Genomic DNA, 16,045 nt, shown 5'->3' on the forward strand with positions numbered 1-16,045 from the left:
TTAACTTCACTACTATAGAGTTCTCTAATAAATGAAGAAACCCATATTTGTATAATTTCCATGTCAAAGGGTCTGAATCTCTACTTTAAATAGTTCACAGAATGCTGACAGAAATAGAATCTCTGAAACTTCTTTGAGCTGGTATAGAGACCAGCAAGCACAGTTCATCTTGCTTCGGGAATTTTAAGGGATCAAAGAGCGGGCACCCAGAAAGAAAGACGCTATGTACTATCCCTGGGACTTCTCAGCTTCGTTCACTCATAATAGTAAAGGCTTTTTATCCTTTAATGGCCTCTACCTTCAAACTTGTTAAATCAGCTCCATGATAAGAGTATCTCATAACATATTGATCAAGAATTGCTGCTCAACCGTAATCTGTCTAGATTAGGGTTCCAGGCAAACAGCCTTATCTAAACTTAACATACACAAAGATGGAAGGCATTTTGCTAAGAGAGGGACTCAACTGAGACACAATCACAGTAGGGAGATCAGAGAGCAGCTCTGAATGTGAGATGGCCCTCCAGAGTCCCCTCGATTGAGACAAGGAATCCAGTCCTGTGTGCCACCACACTGGTTGTACAGTGCCTTCAGGAAAAGGCAACACTCATGCATGAGTCCATTTCCTCTGACCAAGGGGGTTCCCAGAGAAAGTTTCAAATGTAGTCCAGTAGCAGCTGACATTATCAGCCCATTCTGTATGGATCTTACAGCATACCACAGCACCCATTACACTGTCATTGTCCAGTCAAAGAACAAAGTAAAATACCAATGCACTAAGTATATTAACTATAGATCTACACTTTAGCCACTTAAGGTATATTTGAGAGAATAATATTTGAATAGGCCTTTGATCTCTTCAATAAATATTGACAAGATTTCCTCCAGTGTCTCTGAGGCCGTTAAAGTAAAGCGGCCATTCTTTCCCACCAATCTCTCTTCTAAACCACATAACATGTCTCTCTCACCACACTATCCTTCAGGGACTTCATTTGTGTCTTTGCCTCTCTCTGCTTAGTGTGCATCTCAAAGATGTTGTCCATCCGCACCTCATTATTCTAGCTCAATGCTTGGCAAACAGTGCACTCAACAGAGGTTTGTTGAGTAAACAAAGTAACCAAAGAGCAAGCAAATGAGAAAAACAGTTTTGTCCCCCACAGAAACCATAACATAGGAAAACACATTTGATGAAATGAGAACAACACATTTTAATGCACACCTGTATGTGAGTTTATCATTGGTGCTTAACAAGCGTAGTTTGATTGTTACTTACTAGCATAGCATAAAAGGACCATTCTCAGTCGGCTGTATCTCACATCTCTCCTGTGTATACTAAAATCTATCATAGCATATGAATGTAAACTGGAGAAGAGATTAAAATGTAATCATAAAACAGCTGTTTGATCAGCTGTTACAATAAGCTGTGGATGAAGCTGTGTTTCCATCTTATCTAGATGGATAAAAATAATTAGTCACAGAAAATGGTTGGTCATAAGGCTATTTTCATTTCTATAACAAAAGATATCAGCTAATTAATGATGGCAGATGTCTAGAAGAAAAGGATAGATTGTATCCAATATTTTACAAAGATTAAAATATGTTTATAGTAGACGTTGTAGACAAAAAGGTGTCGACTGCACATTCATAGATGAGAAATTCACTAAAATTTGAAAAAACTGAATCTGCTTATGACTGCTACTATCAATAACTTCAATGCATTACAGTTCTAAACTGATGAAGAATTATGGGTTTCTTTGTGCTGTATCACAGATGGGGAGAATACTTGTTTTCTTTTGAATTGACTAAGAAGTTCAATATTAAAATAAATTGGTGAAATTTGTCTGGGGTGACAGTTTTGAAATACTAAAAGAACTGAAGGGATTTCCAAAATTTATTTCTAATAATTTCATAAAGAAATAGTATTATGAACAACAATTTATATGTATTATAACTTTGTCTAAAAGAAGAAATTTGGAAAAAACACCAGTGTTCAAGAGATGGTACATTAAATAAGTTATAATGCAATAATATGAAGTATTCTTATAAATTTATTAATCATATGGAATCCCAGAGTTCAGAGGTGGGAGGGCAGGAAATTATCAAATTTGAGACCATCTTGAACTACACACTGAGCTCAAGTCCATCCTAGGCTAAGAGAGTTTCAGGTAACCCGGGACTGTATAGTAAGGTCCTGCATCAACGAAACCAAACAAATATAAGAAAGCTATCATCTGAGGCAAGATCAAGTAAGATGTACACAAGTCAGTGTAAATGACCTCTAGCCTCTTCTTGTGAGGCATTTAGAAACTGAGAAGAAAGCAAGTCTGCTGGAGCTCTGAGGCTGGGTAGAAGGAAGATTTCAAGTCAGACAGGGTCCCAGCGCTGAAAGAGGAAGTGGTTAGTGGCTCCCATCTCTAATGCAGAAGATAAGCTATCACTCCTTGACAACTTCATTTAAAAAAAAATTCAAAGGAAAAATTAGTTTTCTCCAACAGACTCTCACTGTGTATGTTAACACCATGCCCAGCAGTAGATGACAACAGAAAATGAAATAAATGCTATTTTTTGGAGATAACATTTTTTGGTCATACTCATTTGTTTAGGCACTTTTTTTAAATCTTGCTGGTCTTTTGTTTGTATATTATGGTTTTCAGGTTTGTGTCTTTGTGGTTTTTGTTTACGTGTGTATGCGTGTGTGTGTGTGTATGTGTGTGTTTGCGTGCGCTGTTTTGGGTTTGTTTTGTTTTGTTTGTGCTGTGGTAGTTTGTTTGCTTTTTTATTTTACTATTTTCTCTAAAGAGAGAGAGAGAAGGTATGGAGTTTAATGGATGAAAAGGTAGAGAATATCTGGGGAAAAAAGGAGAAAGGGAAATTATAATCAGTGAATTTTTACTGTACGAGTTTTCAATAAACATAATGAAAAATATTCATAAGCATTTATAAAATGTTATTAATTTTAAAATGCATAGTAATGAGTATATAATAAATAGTTTCTATGAAGAAAATATAGACTGAAATAGTAAGAGTAGGTAGTTTTATGAATTTTAATTATACCTGAGTTTCTTTTCCTTCTTGACATTTTTTGTAAATTTATAGATTTTTTCTTCAACAAATATGTATTATCTTTATAGTTTCTATTATTAAAAATATTCCCAGCTCTTTAAAATGTGTGTTAACGTGTAAATCCCACAGATGGGATGACTGAAACTTCCATTTATCTAAGTGGAATTCTTTCTTCAAGCTTCTAAGGGTATTCTGGCTATTAATTAATTTGGCTGTTCCTATTTCATTTCATCCTTCTGTTAGATGACAATCTAAACAGTTTGCTGCTACAATATAGCAAACAAAAATAACCCATAGAAGTGTGATAAAATCAAAACAAAATGCAATTTAAGATAGAAATGCAACTGAGAGCCTAAGAGGGAAAAAAACAGCTTCATCTCCAAATGATGAAGCCATGACTCCATATTTAATATGAAAAAATTGGTGGAAATATTGGACAGATTAATAAAAAGCAGTGAGGGTGTTTGGACTAGAAGCAAATAAAGCTGAGACCTGTCAGGACACCTTCGTCATTGTCAAATTCTGGAAAATACTGCTGCTGAGCAAGCCAGAATGAAATAACAATGGGAGAAAAAATTGACACAAAACCAAAGGCTTATTAAACACTAAACACTTCAGATGTCTTTTAACACTGTGTATGGTAAGATGACTAATATTTTATAGGTTGCATCCATGTAAAAGTTGAAGGAAAGAACCACTCCAAAAAATTTTTCTGTGACCCCCCCCACATGCCATGTCACTAATACCCACCCATACATTACACAGACATACTACTAATAAATAAAAGTGAAAAAATAAAAAATATATAAATGAATAAAATATTTTATAAAAATAAAAAAGCATTTAGAGAAATAAATAAAATCTGGTGTTCTTGAGCTGGGGATGTAGCTCAGCAGTGAAATACTTCCTTAGTAAGCATAAGGTCTTAGATCTCATTCCTAACACAACTCAAAATGAACAAGTGAGGAAGGAGGTGGTTTTATCTAAAAGTAAAAATCTTAAGAAGCTTTCATATCAGAAATCACTTAAAACATTATCTCAAAAGAAATTCATTACTTGAGTGTTCAAAATTAAGGAAGAATTTTACCCTTTTAACAATCCTTTTGTAGCATAAATCAGTTTCATGTAGATTCCTTAGAAATAAAGCCCAGTGAGCTCTTGAGAGAATGTAAAGTCGGGGCTGAAGAGGTAAGTCATCAGTTAAGAGCATTTGCTGCTCTTTCAGAGATCCGAGATTCAATTCCCAGCACCCACGTGTTCCGATATTCAATTCCCAGCTCACAACAATCTGTAACTTCAGTTACCGGAAATCCAACACCCTCCTCTGGGATCTGGGGGCATCAGACACATACACAGTGCACGTGTATACATGTAAGTAAACACTCATGCACATAAAATAAAATTAAATGAATCCTTAAAAAAAGGAAAAAATGGGCTGCCACATACATAACCAGAACAAATTTCCAAGCATTTTGGTGCGGGCAAAATCACCATTTCTTTAGGTCCATGGTTCACCTAAACAGAGACTCTCATTTTGACATGCATTTTAAACCTAGCAGGATATTTTCTCTTTCAAGTTTTCAGAGTCCCTCTGTAAGATGACTTGAAAAAAATATATACCCAGTGACTTGTAAAAATAAGGTCAGTATTTCCTGATGGAGCAGCTCCCACTCATGGAGAAAGATCCTGAAACTGAGGAAGCGCTGGCTTATCCAAGATGTACATTTAGAAAAACAGCTGGGATTTGAAGTGAAGTCCCCAGATCCTCTAAGCCTTGTGCTTCACATCTAGGTTAGCCCTCTTCCTTTAGGAGGTATATGGTTTAGCTCCATTCTCAACAGGTTCTCAACTATGGAGCCAGAGCCTGGGAAAACCCATAATCCTCACCCAGGAATTCTGTTGGTTTAACCCAGTTTCTGGGGGCTATGGAAGTCTAGAGCTAGAGAGATAAATCATAGCATGTTCCTGATTTTGACAAGTTTGTGATCAGATGAAAATTCACAAATCTTTAATCAGATCATTTGTCCTATGAGACATTGTCCCATGTCATTTCAGGCTAACCTGAAATTCACTGTGCAGCTGAGCATGATTTTGAACTTCCAATCCTTATGTTTCCATGTCCTGAGGAGTGAGAATACAAGGCATGAATCATCATGTTTGGTTTATGCAGTACTACGCATGGAGCTAGGGGCTTTGTGCATGATAGGTAAGCACTCTACTGACTGAGCTTCAGCTGCATCCCTTAACAGATAATTTAAATAAAGCACAGTAAATGAGATGCAGTAATAAAATCAGACATGGGGCATTGCCAAGATTATAAGTATCATGTCCACCAAACCTAAAACTGAAAGTTAAGTTATGAGTAGTTCATGCCCAGGGTCATATACAACTGTATACATTCCATTCATCCTGGGTCCTAGCGCACACCTACCATTACACTTTTATCTTCTCACCTGTAATGACTTAATACCACTGATTGGACATACTCTTTAAGCTGCAGACATTCTAATTTAAGGCATATCAATTACTGTATGTGTGAATTTGAAAATTGTTAAGAATAAATGTGTGAATTTACTAAATTTGGGTGGTAAAACGCCATCTGTCATTAATATCTGGAAACAGTACTATCAACAATGAAATGTCATTATATAGACTTTACTGTGTGAGTGCTCCTGGAGGTCAACACCTTGGAGAAATAATCTAGAAGCTAAAGTATCTCTTCAAGTTCACAAGATAAATCAAAGCCAGGACCTCTTGTATGTTTTATTTTGTCAGAAATGTCGAAATTATTAGAACAATTGAGTTCCTCAATTATATTCTGCGGTATTTAAACCAGGCATTAACTGTGTGCAGATCAGTTAAGGTAATTACTTTACTAAAATCTTCTGAGAATGTGTGTACTTGCAGCCGTGTGAATGAATGAATGATACCAGAGCAGAATTAATCATCATTCCACAGATGGAAATGGTGACACACACCTGTAATCCCAGTGTGTAGGAAGGTGAGACCAGAGCATCTGAAGATTAAGAACAGCCTGAGCATCAGAGTAAGACTCTGTGTCCAACAAAATTATTGTTATAGAGAAATTGCTGTAGTGGACAAAGGTGAAAGACTGAACCTTGCTTCCCTGGATGTGTTATTCTCACAAGGGGAGTTGAACTGACACAGGGGATGGGGGCAATCCTAACGGTATTATCTGCAGGCAGCAAGTCCATTGTAAGGCTTTGTAGAGCAATATGTTTGGGATTTCTGGTATTTGACATATTTATGTTTTAGATGTATATTTCAAAGCAAGTTTAAGCTTTTTCTTTAAATTCAGTCACTGGCTTCATATATCATCTGTATATGTGAGCAGAATAAGCAGTCCTGGCAAACAGAATTCTTTATTGAAATAGGCCTTGTTTCCCCATCTCCCTCCCCCTCCCCCTCCCTCTCCCTTCTCTCTCTCTCTCTCTCTCTCTCTCTCTCTCTCTCTCTCTCTCTCTCTCTCTCTCTCTCTCTCTCATTCTCTCTCTCTCTCTCTCTGTGTGTGTGTATGTGTGTGTGTGCAGACACAAACTAATTCTACAAGTCAATTTCTCAATCTATTACTGAATAAGTGGTCACTTTGTGAGCCTGATTAACAAGAATAGTCAACATTTCCTGTATACTTTGCAGATGCTAAGCCCCTTTCCAAACACCTAACATACATTTTCTCTTTATTCTTCTCAACCACTTTATATAATAGATAATATAGATGTTATTAGTAACCTCATTTGCCAGATGAGAATGAAGGCAGGGAAAGTTAACTATTTTACCACAGGTAGCAAAGCTTGTAAGATAGGACACAATCCTTGAAAGTTGTTGCCACTGCTGCTGCTCCTATAAGGCACAGAGCCCCTACCTCATTGCCCAGCTAGTGGGAGGATGGTATTGAAGTACTGTAGAAAGCTCATTTGTGCCTTGTAGAAGGAGCTGTGGGCTGTGTTCCTGCCATCCGGCTCCCAGCCTCCTGGCTAGCTTATGTCCCGAAATAACAACACACAAACTGTATTCATTTAAACACTGCCTGGCCCATTATATCTAGTCTCTTCTTGGCTAACTCTCATATCTTGCTTAACCCATATTTAGTAATCTGTGTAGCACCAGGAGGTGGTGTCTTACTGGGAAAGATTCAGCATGTCTGACCTGGCAGCTTGCTCCATCGCATCTGACCAGAGAGGAGAGGCATGGCATCTGCCTAACTTCCCTTCTTCCCAGCATTCTGTTCTGTCTACTCCACCCACCTAAGGGCTGGCCTATCAAATGGGCCAAGGCAGTTTCTTTATTAACCAATGAAAGTAACTCCTCCATCGGTGCCTTAAACCCATTCTGCTGACTTCTAAAAATGTGCAAGAAATTGTTCTTTAGTGATATGTGGTTTCACCCATGCAGTCCACTTACAGGCGCCTCCTACCAATCCACCTTAGGTGTAAGGAGGCATTGTCATTAGAATCCTAATGAAGCTGCCATGAAAAGTCAAGCATGTAGACAATGCTCAATATGCTAGCGCTCTTTACTGTTATTAAGTAACAGTGTTGAATGGATAATTCTGTTTGTTGTTTAACTTTTATTATAATGAAGACAGGCGTCAAGGGGCCACGATAAGAACTACATCAGAGTTAGAACAGCAGCCTGGCTGAGGTGATGCTGAAGCACAGATCTAGGGATTCACAGATTTCTCCAGATGAGGAACCAATGAGCTCCTCCAGTCCCTTGATGGGGGTCTGTGGCAGGACACAGTTAGAAGTGGGCAGGCTGCTACCAATGCTTAAATTTATGCACACATTTTGTTGCTATCACCTATGTGAGTCACATCCAGAAAAATTATTGGCTCCTGAAAAGGAAGTAGTTATTACATTTAAAAGTGCCTGTTTCTTCTCTCAGGGACTGGAGATTGCATCAAGAGAAATAAACAAGGCACAGAAAGGTAAGCAGTGGATGACCTCACTCATATTTGGAAGCCAAAACTGCTGATCTCACAGAAGAGAGTAAAATGCACTAGAGGCTGGGAAGGACTAGAGTAAGGTCATACAGCGAGACAGCAGGTAGCAAAACACAGTCTTATACATATTATACATAGTTATAGTGTTCTATAGCATTGTTACTGGACTATAGAATACAATAGTTTTTAAAACTGTTTTATTGTGAAGTTCTAGGATTGCACCCAAGGCCTTAGGCATCCTGGGAAATCACTCTACTACCAAGCTACAATCCACAGCCACAATTTATTATGTATTTTGCAAAGTGCTAAAAGAGGCAATCAAAGGTTCCAATGCAAAGCAATATATATTTTGAAGAAAAATAAATGCTAGTCACACTGATTTGATTATACAGTGTGTGTGTGTGTGTGTGTGTGTGTGTGTGAGAGTGAGAGAGAGAGAGAGAGAGAGAGAGAGAGAGAGAGAGAGAGAGAGAGAGACGTTATCAGGTAATACAAGATTATTTTGATTGATATAAGATACATTAGGTACAGAGGTATCACTAATAGAAGTTATTTTATAATACATTTACCTTTTTGGGAAGAGAGAGTCTAGAAGTCTCCTAGCAAAAAGCAATGATCAGGTAGTGAGGACACAAATTATCCTAATTTGATTAGAACATATTATCTATATCTATTGACATATCACACTGTGCTTCATAAATGTGTTCAATTATCACATATAAGTGGAAAAATTTTGAATAAGGTGAGAAAAATATTAACTACCCTGATTTGATCATTACAGACTGTATAAATGTAAAAAATTATCATGTAACTCACCATATATTTGTAAGATTAAAATTACAATCAAAATTAGAAATACATATGTAAAAAAGTTGTTTTTAAATATTACTATTTGCATTGCATATAATGGTAATGATTTTTACAGTACAAAGATGAAGGCCCCATTTTGTAATAATTACATGTTGAAAGTGCTTTTAAAAAATGTTTTAACTGAAATAGAATGACGTCACTTCCCCCTCCTTTCCTCCCTCCAGTTCCTTCTATCTGCCTTCCTTCAGATGAGTTCAGTGGTTTTTAGAAAAGGGAAAAAGAAAAAAGGCTCTTTGTTCAGAAAGTAAAGGCATATCACAAGCCTTCTTTCTGAACCTCTGAAATAGGCAACAAAAAAAAAATCCATTGTGACTTCATGATAGCAATTGGAAAGGCAATGTGTTTCATTGTGACATCTGCATACAGCATAAAGCATACCTGATCCCACCCTTTCTCTCACCTTTCTCTCTCCTCCCCCTCCTTCCTTCCTTTCCCCTAATTGCCCCCTTTCTACTTTCTGTTGCTTTTAAAACTAGTGTTTCTCCTGCTTTATTTTCCATGGAAGCAGTTTTTTCCTTCCCTGTTCACTGGAAATTATTTTCCTAGTACACGTTTTGAATCATTTCTAATTTTAATTTTCAATTTTTTATCAGTTAGTAAGCCTTCTTTTCCAGTGAAAAAAGAAGCGAGGAAGCAAGTGATGAGAAAAGCCATGCGAAGTATCTTAGGCGAGTGGAGGAAATAGGGCTCACATGCAGTTTTCACAGTTTCGATCTGTGCTTACTGAATAGGGCCCTGGCCTTTCTGGTTTTTTTTTTCTTAGCTGGGATATACAAATTTTCAAGCACATTATCAAATTATAGATGTTTTTGAACATTTTGCTTAAGGAGAATTTCTCCACTTTTTTCCTTTCATGACAGAGAAAGAGGAGGCTTGACTGTCAATCCCAAAGAGACCTCTACCCCCAGTGTCCCTGAACTCATATCTTATGACTGTGAATGGCACTTCCTATCCAAGCTAGTCCCACCAGCAGGAAGCCAGCTCACTTTCCTAACCACATACATCACTCACCCACCATATGTTGGATTTAGAAGGTAGATTCATGCTCCTCCAAGGATCTCAAGCAAGTGTCTCCTGCCTCTCCTTTCCCAAATCTAGCAAAATCTTTCTCTTTTCTGCTTTGAGTTGCTCTTTCTTAGCTTTTATTTTGGTGGTTGAGTAGGATCTACTCCAGACTTGCAAGATAGTTTCCATGACTGCATCAACCCAAACATTAAAAAATTGAAACTGCAGCGCTGCCTGCCAGGTCCAAGTAGGAGATTCAGTTTGCTTTGCCAGTTTTCGGGAAATGGACGACCTTCTTCCACTAGTAGGGAATCACTTCTAATCAGACATTTCTAAAGAAATACCTCAATTGCACTGAAAGCTTTTAAGCATTAGCAAGAAAGTTATATATTAACTAGCTATACCCTGAGTGTGCCTCTCTGTTTATCCTAAAGGGAGGAATTCAAATTTGCTGACAGCTTTAAAACTTATCAGGGGATTATCAGATTGGCCCATGTTTAATCATTAACTAGGTTTAAAACCAAAGTGGAATTTGGAAACATAAACCATTGTGTCAATCACCTCCTGACTCGAAAAATGTATACTCTCCACTTGGGCCACTTCTTCCATGGCAGTGCCTTTAACTCTCTGTCATGCACACGTATGGCGCCAAATTCCTCCTTGAGTTTTTGTCCCTAAGTGTATTCCCATCACTTCCTTTCCAGCTGTCTCAACTTTTCCCACAAACCTGTCCTCTGCTCTTCCCAGTTCCTTTCACATCAGCACTCTCTCCGTATTCCCAGTCATCTCACATTTATCTTTTAGGAATTAAAAAGTATCACATTCACTTACAACAAAAGATGATAAAAACATAAAAGGCTCTCCACAATTTATCTCTTGTGACCTTTAAAAAACTTGAAAAAAATTTTAAATCAATTCTGCTGTGTACCCAGACTTAAAGCTGGAATTCCAGGCTTGTGCCACCAGGGCCACCATCCCAACTGTCCTTTCAGTTTTGTTTCTGTCAGACCTCTCCCTCATTCTTCCCAATGGAATTCTTTTCTTAAGAGGTATGAATTTTTTATTTTTGAAATTAAAATATAATTACATCACTTCCCCATTTTCTATTCTCCCTCTAAACCTCCCATACCTCTTCTTGATACCTTTCAGATCCATGCCTCCTTTTTATATTGTTTTATACATACATACATACATAATATGCACTCACATATATGTATATACACATAAACTCAAATGAATAGATACAACCTGCTCAGTCTGTTTATTCGGGCCTGACCATCTGAAAGTGGGTAAGCTATTTGGAGACTTTCCTAGGGGAAGATTATTTTCTCCCCCTGAGCATTCCTTAGTTGCTAATAGTTATTCTTAAGGGGTGGGGTCTCTTGAAATGTTTCCTTTCTGTGTTATCATGTCTATTGGTGTTGTTCTTGTTCAGGTTTTGATTAGGCAGCCATATAGTTGAGGGATCATGGCTGAAGCTTCCCTGTCACTTCCAGGAGACACAGCCTTTCAACAGATTTCCTGCTGCTTCAGCTCTTATAGTCTTTCTGTCCTCTACAATTCTAAGTGCTTCCTGAACATGCAGCTAGGTCTTTCCCATGCATGCTTCCAGCATCTACATCACGTATCCATTTCATGCTTTCTCTAAAGCCCAGGTCCCTCCTCTTGTGTGTGAAGTTTGCCCATATTTTCCCAGATTCAGATATGTTCTACAATCACCTTCTCTAGAGTTTTGCATGTGTGCTACCAAAGCACGTGCCATGGGCCATTTTTATTAATTGTTCATGACTGGCTGTCGCATTCACTTGTGAGGGCTCCAGGATCAACAACCTATGTTCAACTTTAATTCCCTTTGTGTGAGATAGGAGTAAGTGTTCATTAAATGAAAGAATAGACTCCTGTTTTCACACACACCAGTTCCTTCATGTGTGTTTGTATGTGTGAGTGTATGTGTGGTATGCATACATCTATGTGGGTGTGGTTGTACAAGTACTCACGTGTGTGTGTGTGTGTGTGTGTGTAAGCCAGGGGTCAACATCCAGGCACTATTTTTTTTAAAGATAGGGTTTCTAGCTTTTCTGGGCCTACAACTATGTGCCTTCATACTCAGTTCTTTTGTTCACATATATAACTTTATTGTATGGGTACTTGCCTGAACTTATAGACTGTTGTGATCTGCTATATGGGTATTGGGACCAGAACCCAGGTTCTCCGCAAAGGCCAGCTCTCCAGTTCTCTCCAGCCCCATCTCATTTTTTAAAAGGATAAATTTTGTCATTTGACAACTTCATATACATATATATATGCATATGTACATATATATAAATAGATATGTATAGATATGCAATTATATGACCTCCCGCCAACATCTCTTATCTCCCTTTTATTCCTATCAATCATCACCTCACTGATTCATTGATACTAGTTCGTTTCATACTTTGTGCTTATTTTGTAATGCATTTATTTTAATCTGGGCCATATATATGACCAGTGGATTTGAACTATCTATTGGAGTCTGGTTAGGTCACCAGCGAGCACTTAGCTGAAGGTCTTACCTTTCTCTGAATATATCAATACCAAATAGTCCATCCGTGGTGAGTAGGGCCCCATGAACCTCTCCTCCACCCATACCTGACTGTTGATGGACCCATTCTTTTGCAGTGCTGTGAGTTCCCGATTGCAGTTGCTGTGTGTTCTGCAATAGATAGCATTCCCCAGAGCTACTCCCTGTCTCCAAGGTCTCACATTATTTTCAGCTGTATTTTACATGGGTTCTGGGGAGGAGGATTAACTCCATCCTCATGTTTATGCAGCAAATACTATACTGACTGAGTTGTCTTCCTACTTTCTGTCTTTTATAATTTATTTACAGAACTAGAGATGTAACTCACTGGTAGAGGTAACTAAAATGTTTGAGGTCTGAGTTCCATTCCCAGCACAGCAAAGTTAGATATTTCCTGGATGTTTTGATATAGTTATGCACAGTGTAAGACTCAATTGAGAATAATTATTTTTATCTACTCAAACATTTATTATTTTGTGATGAAAATATTAATAATTATTTTTTCTGATTCTTGTTTTAAAATATGGTGCATTTTTGGTCTCTATACTTAGCCTACTGCAACAGAGCCCATAAGAAATCATTTCTCCTTACATTGTCCTCTAGAAATCTCAACTCTCTAGAAATCTCAACTGTCTTCATAGAGTGATAGAACTTGTGTTTTTGTTTAAGAAAAGGTTGTGTTACAGGAGGCTGGCATTGAACTTTTGGTCCTCCTATCCTCCTGCTTTATCCTTTCCATCACAGGGAATCTGAAAGTGTGCTACCATGTGCATCTATCTTCCATTTTGACACCTTCAGTGCCCTGCGTGCCATATTTTAGACATTTCCAAACCAGAACTCGCATTTTTCACTTACCCTTCACAATAGTCTTATAATCTGACTATGATTCACTGGTGTTATCTGCAAGGAGCAGATATAGCAAGTCTGGGTCTTGGATCTCTTGCTTTCATTAGCAGAATATCCATTCCACATAAAATTCTGAGCAAAATTATCATCTACTTGTGTTGATCAGAGTTAATGCAGAGGTTTATCAAGGTTTATGAAAGCAGTTAAACCTTTATAGACCTCTCCTGTGCAAGTCTAACATGAATAATTTCAGTGAGTTTGAAGGTTTGGAGCATAGAAACTGGGGATGTAGCTCAGTGGCAGAGGCCTTGCATGGTATGGTGAAGCGGTGGGCTCTGCTCTCTGCACTAAAAATACAAACATACTGTTCTTTTGTTTTGGTTTTTGTTTGGTTTGTTTTCTTGGTTATTCAAGACAAGGTTTCTCTGTGTATTTAGCTCTGGCCATCGAGGAACTTGCTCTGCAGACCAGGCCTCAAACCCAGAGATTTCCTTGCCTCTGCCTCCCTAGTTCTGGTATTAAAGGTAGGCACCACTAAGACCCAAGCATTCTGTTGAAAGTTTAAGGCATAAATCAGAAAGACCAAAAAGAAAAAAAAATGGGGCAAAGTAGAAAACCCCTCAGGGCCCTTTGGGAAAGCAAAGGACTTTAGTTAGTGGCCTAAAAAGAAAAGGTTTAGTTTCTCACAAGACAACATAGTGTCTGGAGCAGTAATATTGTCTATGGCACCTGGGTGGGAAATGCTTTGACGTCCAAGTTTCTCTTAGAGAGAAGGCAGGAAAAGCATTGCCATGAAAGCTGAGTGTGTGTCCGCTCTTACTACCTCAGCACACTATGCTCATGCATCAATGCATCTGCAGTGCCAGGCTGCTTGCCTCCCACGGGCAAGTTCAACATGGCTGACTACACAGAGGTATTTAATCCAAGCTCTGACCCAGAGGTGAGGAGGGCTGCCATGAAAACAGAACCAAGATTAGTAGGCAACGTTCAATGCTTGTGGCCTCTCTCTGGTTCTCAGAGAGTCAGGTCACTTGTCCAGTTCTCATGACAGGAAGAAAGGTGATCTCCTGATAAATATGGTCCTTTAAGATCAATGGACGGCAAATCTTTAAACAATTTCTCTACAGATTTTGAGAGCACCTTCTAGGAATCTAGGTACCAGTTAAACTGCCTATGATGAGAGCATTGCTTATTCTCACTGGCCCTGTGACTTGGAGCCCGCCTGACCTTCTCTAGAGAGTTCCATTTCTTATAATCCCCTCCCAGGTCTAACTTCTGCGCTTCCTACCTTTGTTGTGTCCATAGTCTCTCTACGGATGGGCAGTCTTTGTCCCCATTCTTACCAAATATGGAGTGGACTTGGGCCTAGTAGCAGTTTGGTCACCCTACAATACTCAGGGAGAGACTGCCAGGGTAGGTGGGGCTAAAAGCAGCATTCGCCAAGAAGGCACGGTTAGCTCTGTTGAACTCATAGCAATCAGGGGGCCACAGAGAATTAGGGAAGTCTGAGCGATGCTTGGCAACAGGATCTATCTCCTTTTCTTTTTCAAGACCACTCGATCAATGACAAGATAAAAAAAAAAAAAAAACTGTTGCTTGCCTTTTCTAAGTTAGTAACGTGTCTAGATCAATCTGGAACCAATATCTGACCTTCGAGGGTCTCCCAACCCCAAGTGTCTCCAGCTTTCCAGTTCCCTTTCCCCTCAACTGGAAAATTCTAGCAGCATTCTTGAAGGAAAGGATCAAAGTCTAACACCAAACCCTCAGCAAGCTTCCAGTCTCCCATTTGTGGCCAGGGACTCACTGAATCCACTCCTCAGGAAAAACACAGACAGACAATAGCTCAATTCCACCCACAAGGACAGCCTCAGGTACAGCAAGAGTCGGGATTCTGGGGTCCGCCCCCGCCCCTTTGCCTTGCCGACCTCCCTTGAGCTGGCCATTTGTCTGAGAACATAGCAGGAGCTCACAGCGGCGACTGACCTGATATGCCGCCCCCCACCACGATCACATCGCATTTGTTGCTCATGGTGCTCGCTAGGTTCCAGGCCGCTCACGTCGCCCGCTACTGTGTCAGGACGTTTGCCTGTAGCCGCGCTGTCCCTTCACGCTAGTGCCTGGGCAGAGCGGCTATAAGCTGGCGGGCGCCTGGACTCTGAGCCCCGCCCTCCTGCCACTGCGCAAGTCCTTGCCTCCGCCCAGCTGAGACGGTGACCTAGAACAACAAAGTCCTTCCTCTAAGTAAACAACCCCTTGCTTTCTGCTATGTATTTTCCAATCAGCCTCGCAATCACTCTATGCAACTGAGGGGATAGAAAGTCTTTTAATAGGGGTGAAGAATCAAAGATTGAGAGCTTTGCAAGTGCCAGGCATTGTGTTAAACTCATTGTGCAAGATTCCCGTTCAACTTCACAATGACCCATTTTTACACAAGAAGAAAGCAGACAAAATACTAAGCAAAAAGCTAGAAAGTAAAATTATGTTAAAATGTCACCTCGTGGGGCTCAAGAGATGGCTCTAACAGAGGAGCCCTGTTCAATACACACAGCCATCTGTAAATCCCAGTCCCAGGGGATCCCACACTCTCTTCTGTCCTCCAGTGGGCACCAGGCACGCACGTTGCATTCATACATGCAGGCAAAACACCCACATACATACAACAATTAAAATCACATCGTACCCCAGAGATGTTTGATTAATATCTGCCCACTTCCAGTAATAACAATAAAAGGAAGAAT

The 16,045-nt window shown here is 39.3% G+C and overlaps 1 protein-coding gene across 2 annotated transcripts in view; it reads right to left on the reverse strand.

Moving 5' to 3' along the window:
• Positions 1 to 15,479, reverse strand: part of Maob (monoamine oxidase B) — a 104,742-nt gene extending 89,263 nt beyond the window's left edge. Inside the window, exon 1 of one of the 2 annotated variants that reach the window (XM_075957804.1) lies at positions 15,291 to 15,479. In XM_075957804.1, the coding sequence (XP_075813919.1) occupies positions 15,291 to 15,336 (46 nt within the window). In that variant the 5' untranslated portion in view covers positions 15,337 to 15,479. The remainder of the gene's footprint in view (positions 1 to 15,290) is intronic. The other variant, XM_075957805.1, reaches the window with a different exon arrangement.
• Between the last annotated feature and the right edge of the window lie 566 nt (positions 15,480 to 16,045).

Source organism: Microtus pennsylvanicus, chromosome X (assembly GCF_037038515.1).
Source record: "Microtus pennsylvanicus isolate mMicPen1 chromosome X, mMicPen1.hap1, whole genome shotgun sequence".
NCBI lineage: Eukaryota > Metazoa > Chordata > Mammalia > Rodentia > Cricetidae > Microtus > Microtus pennsylvanicus.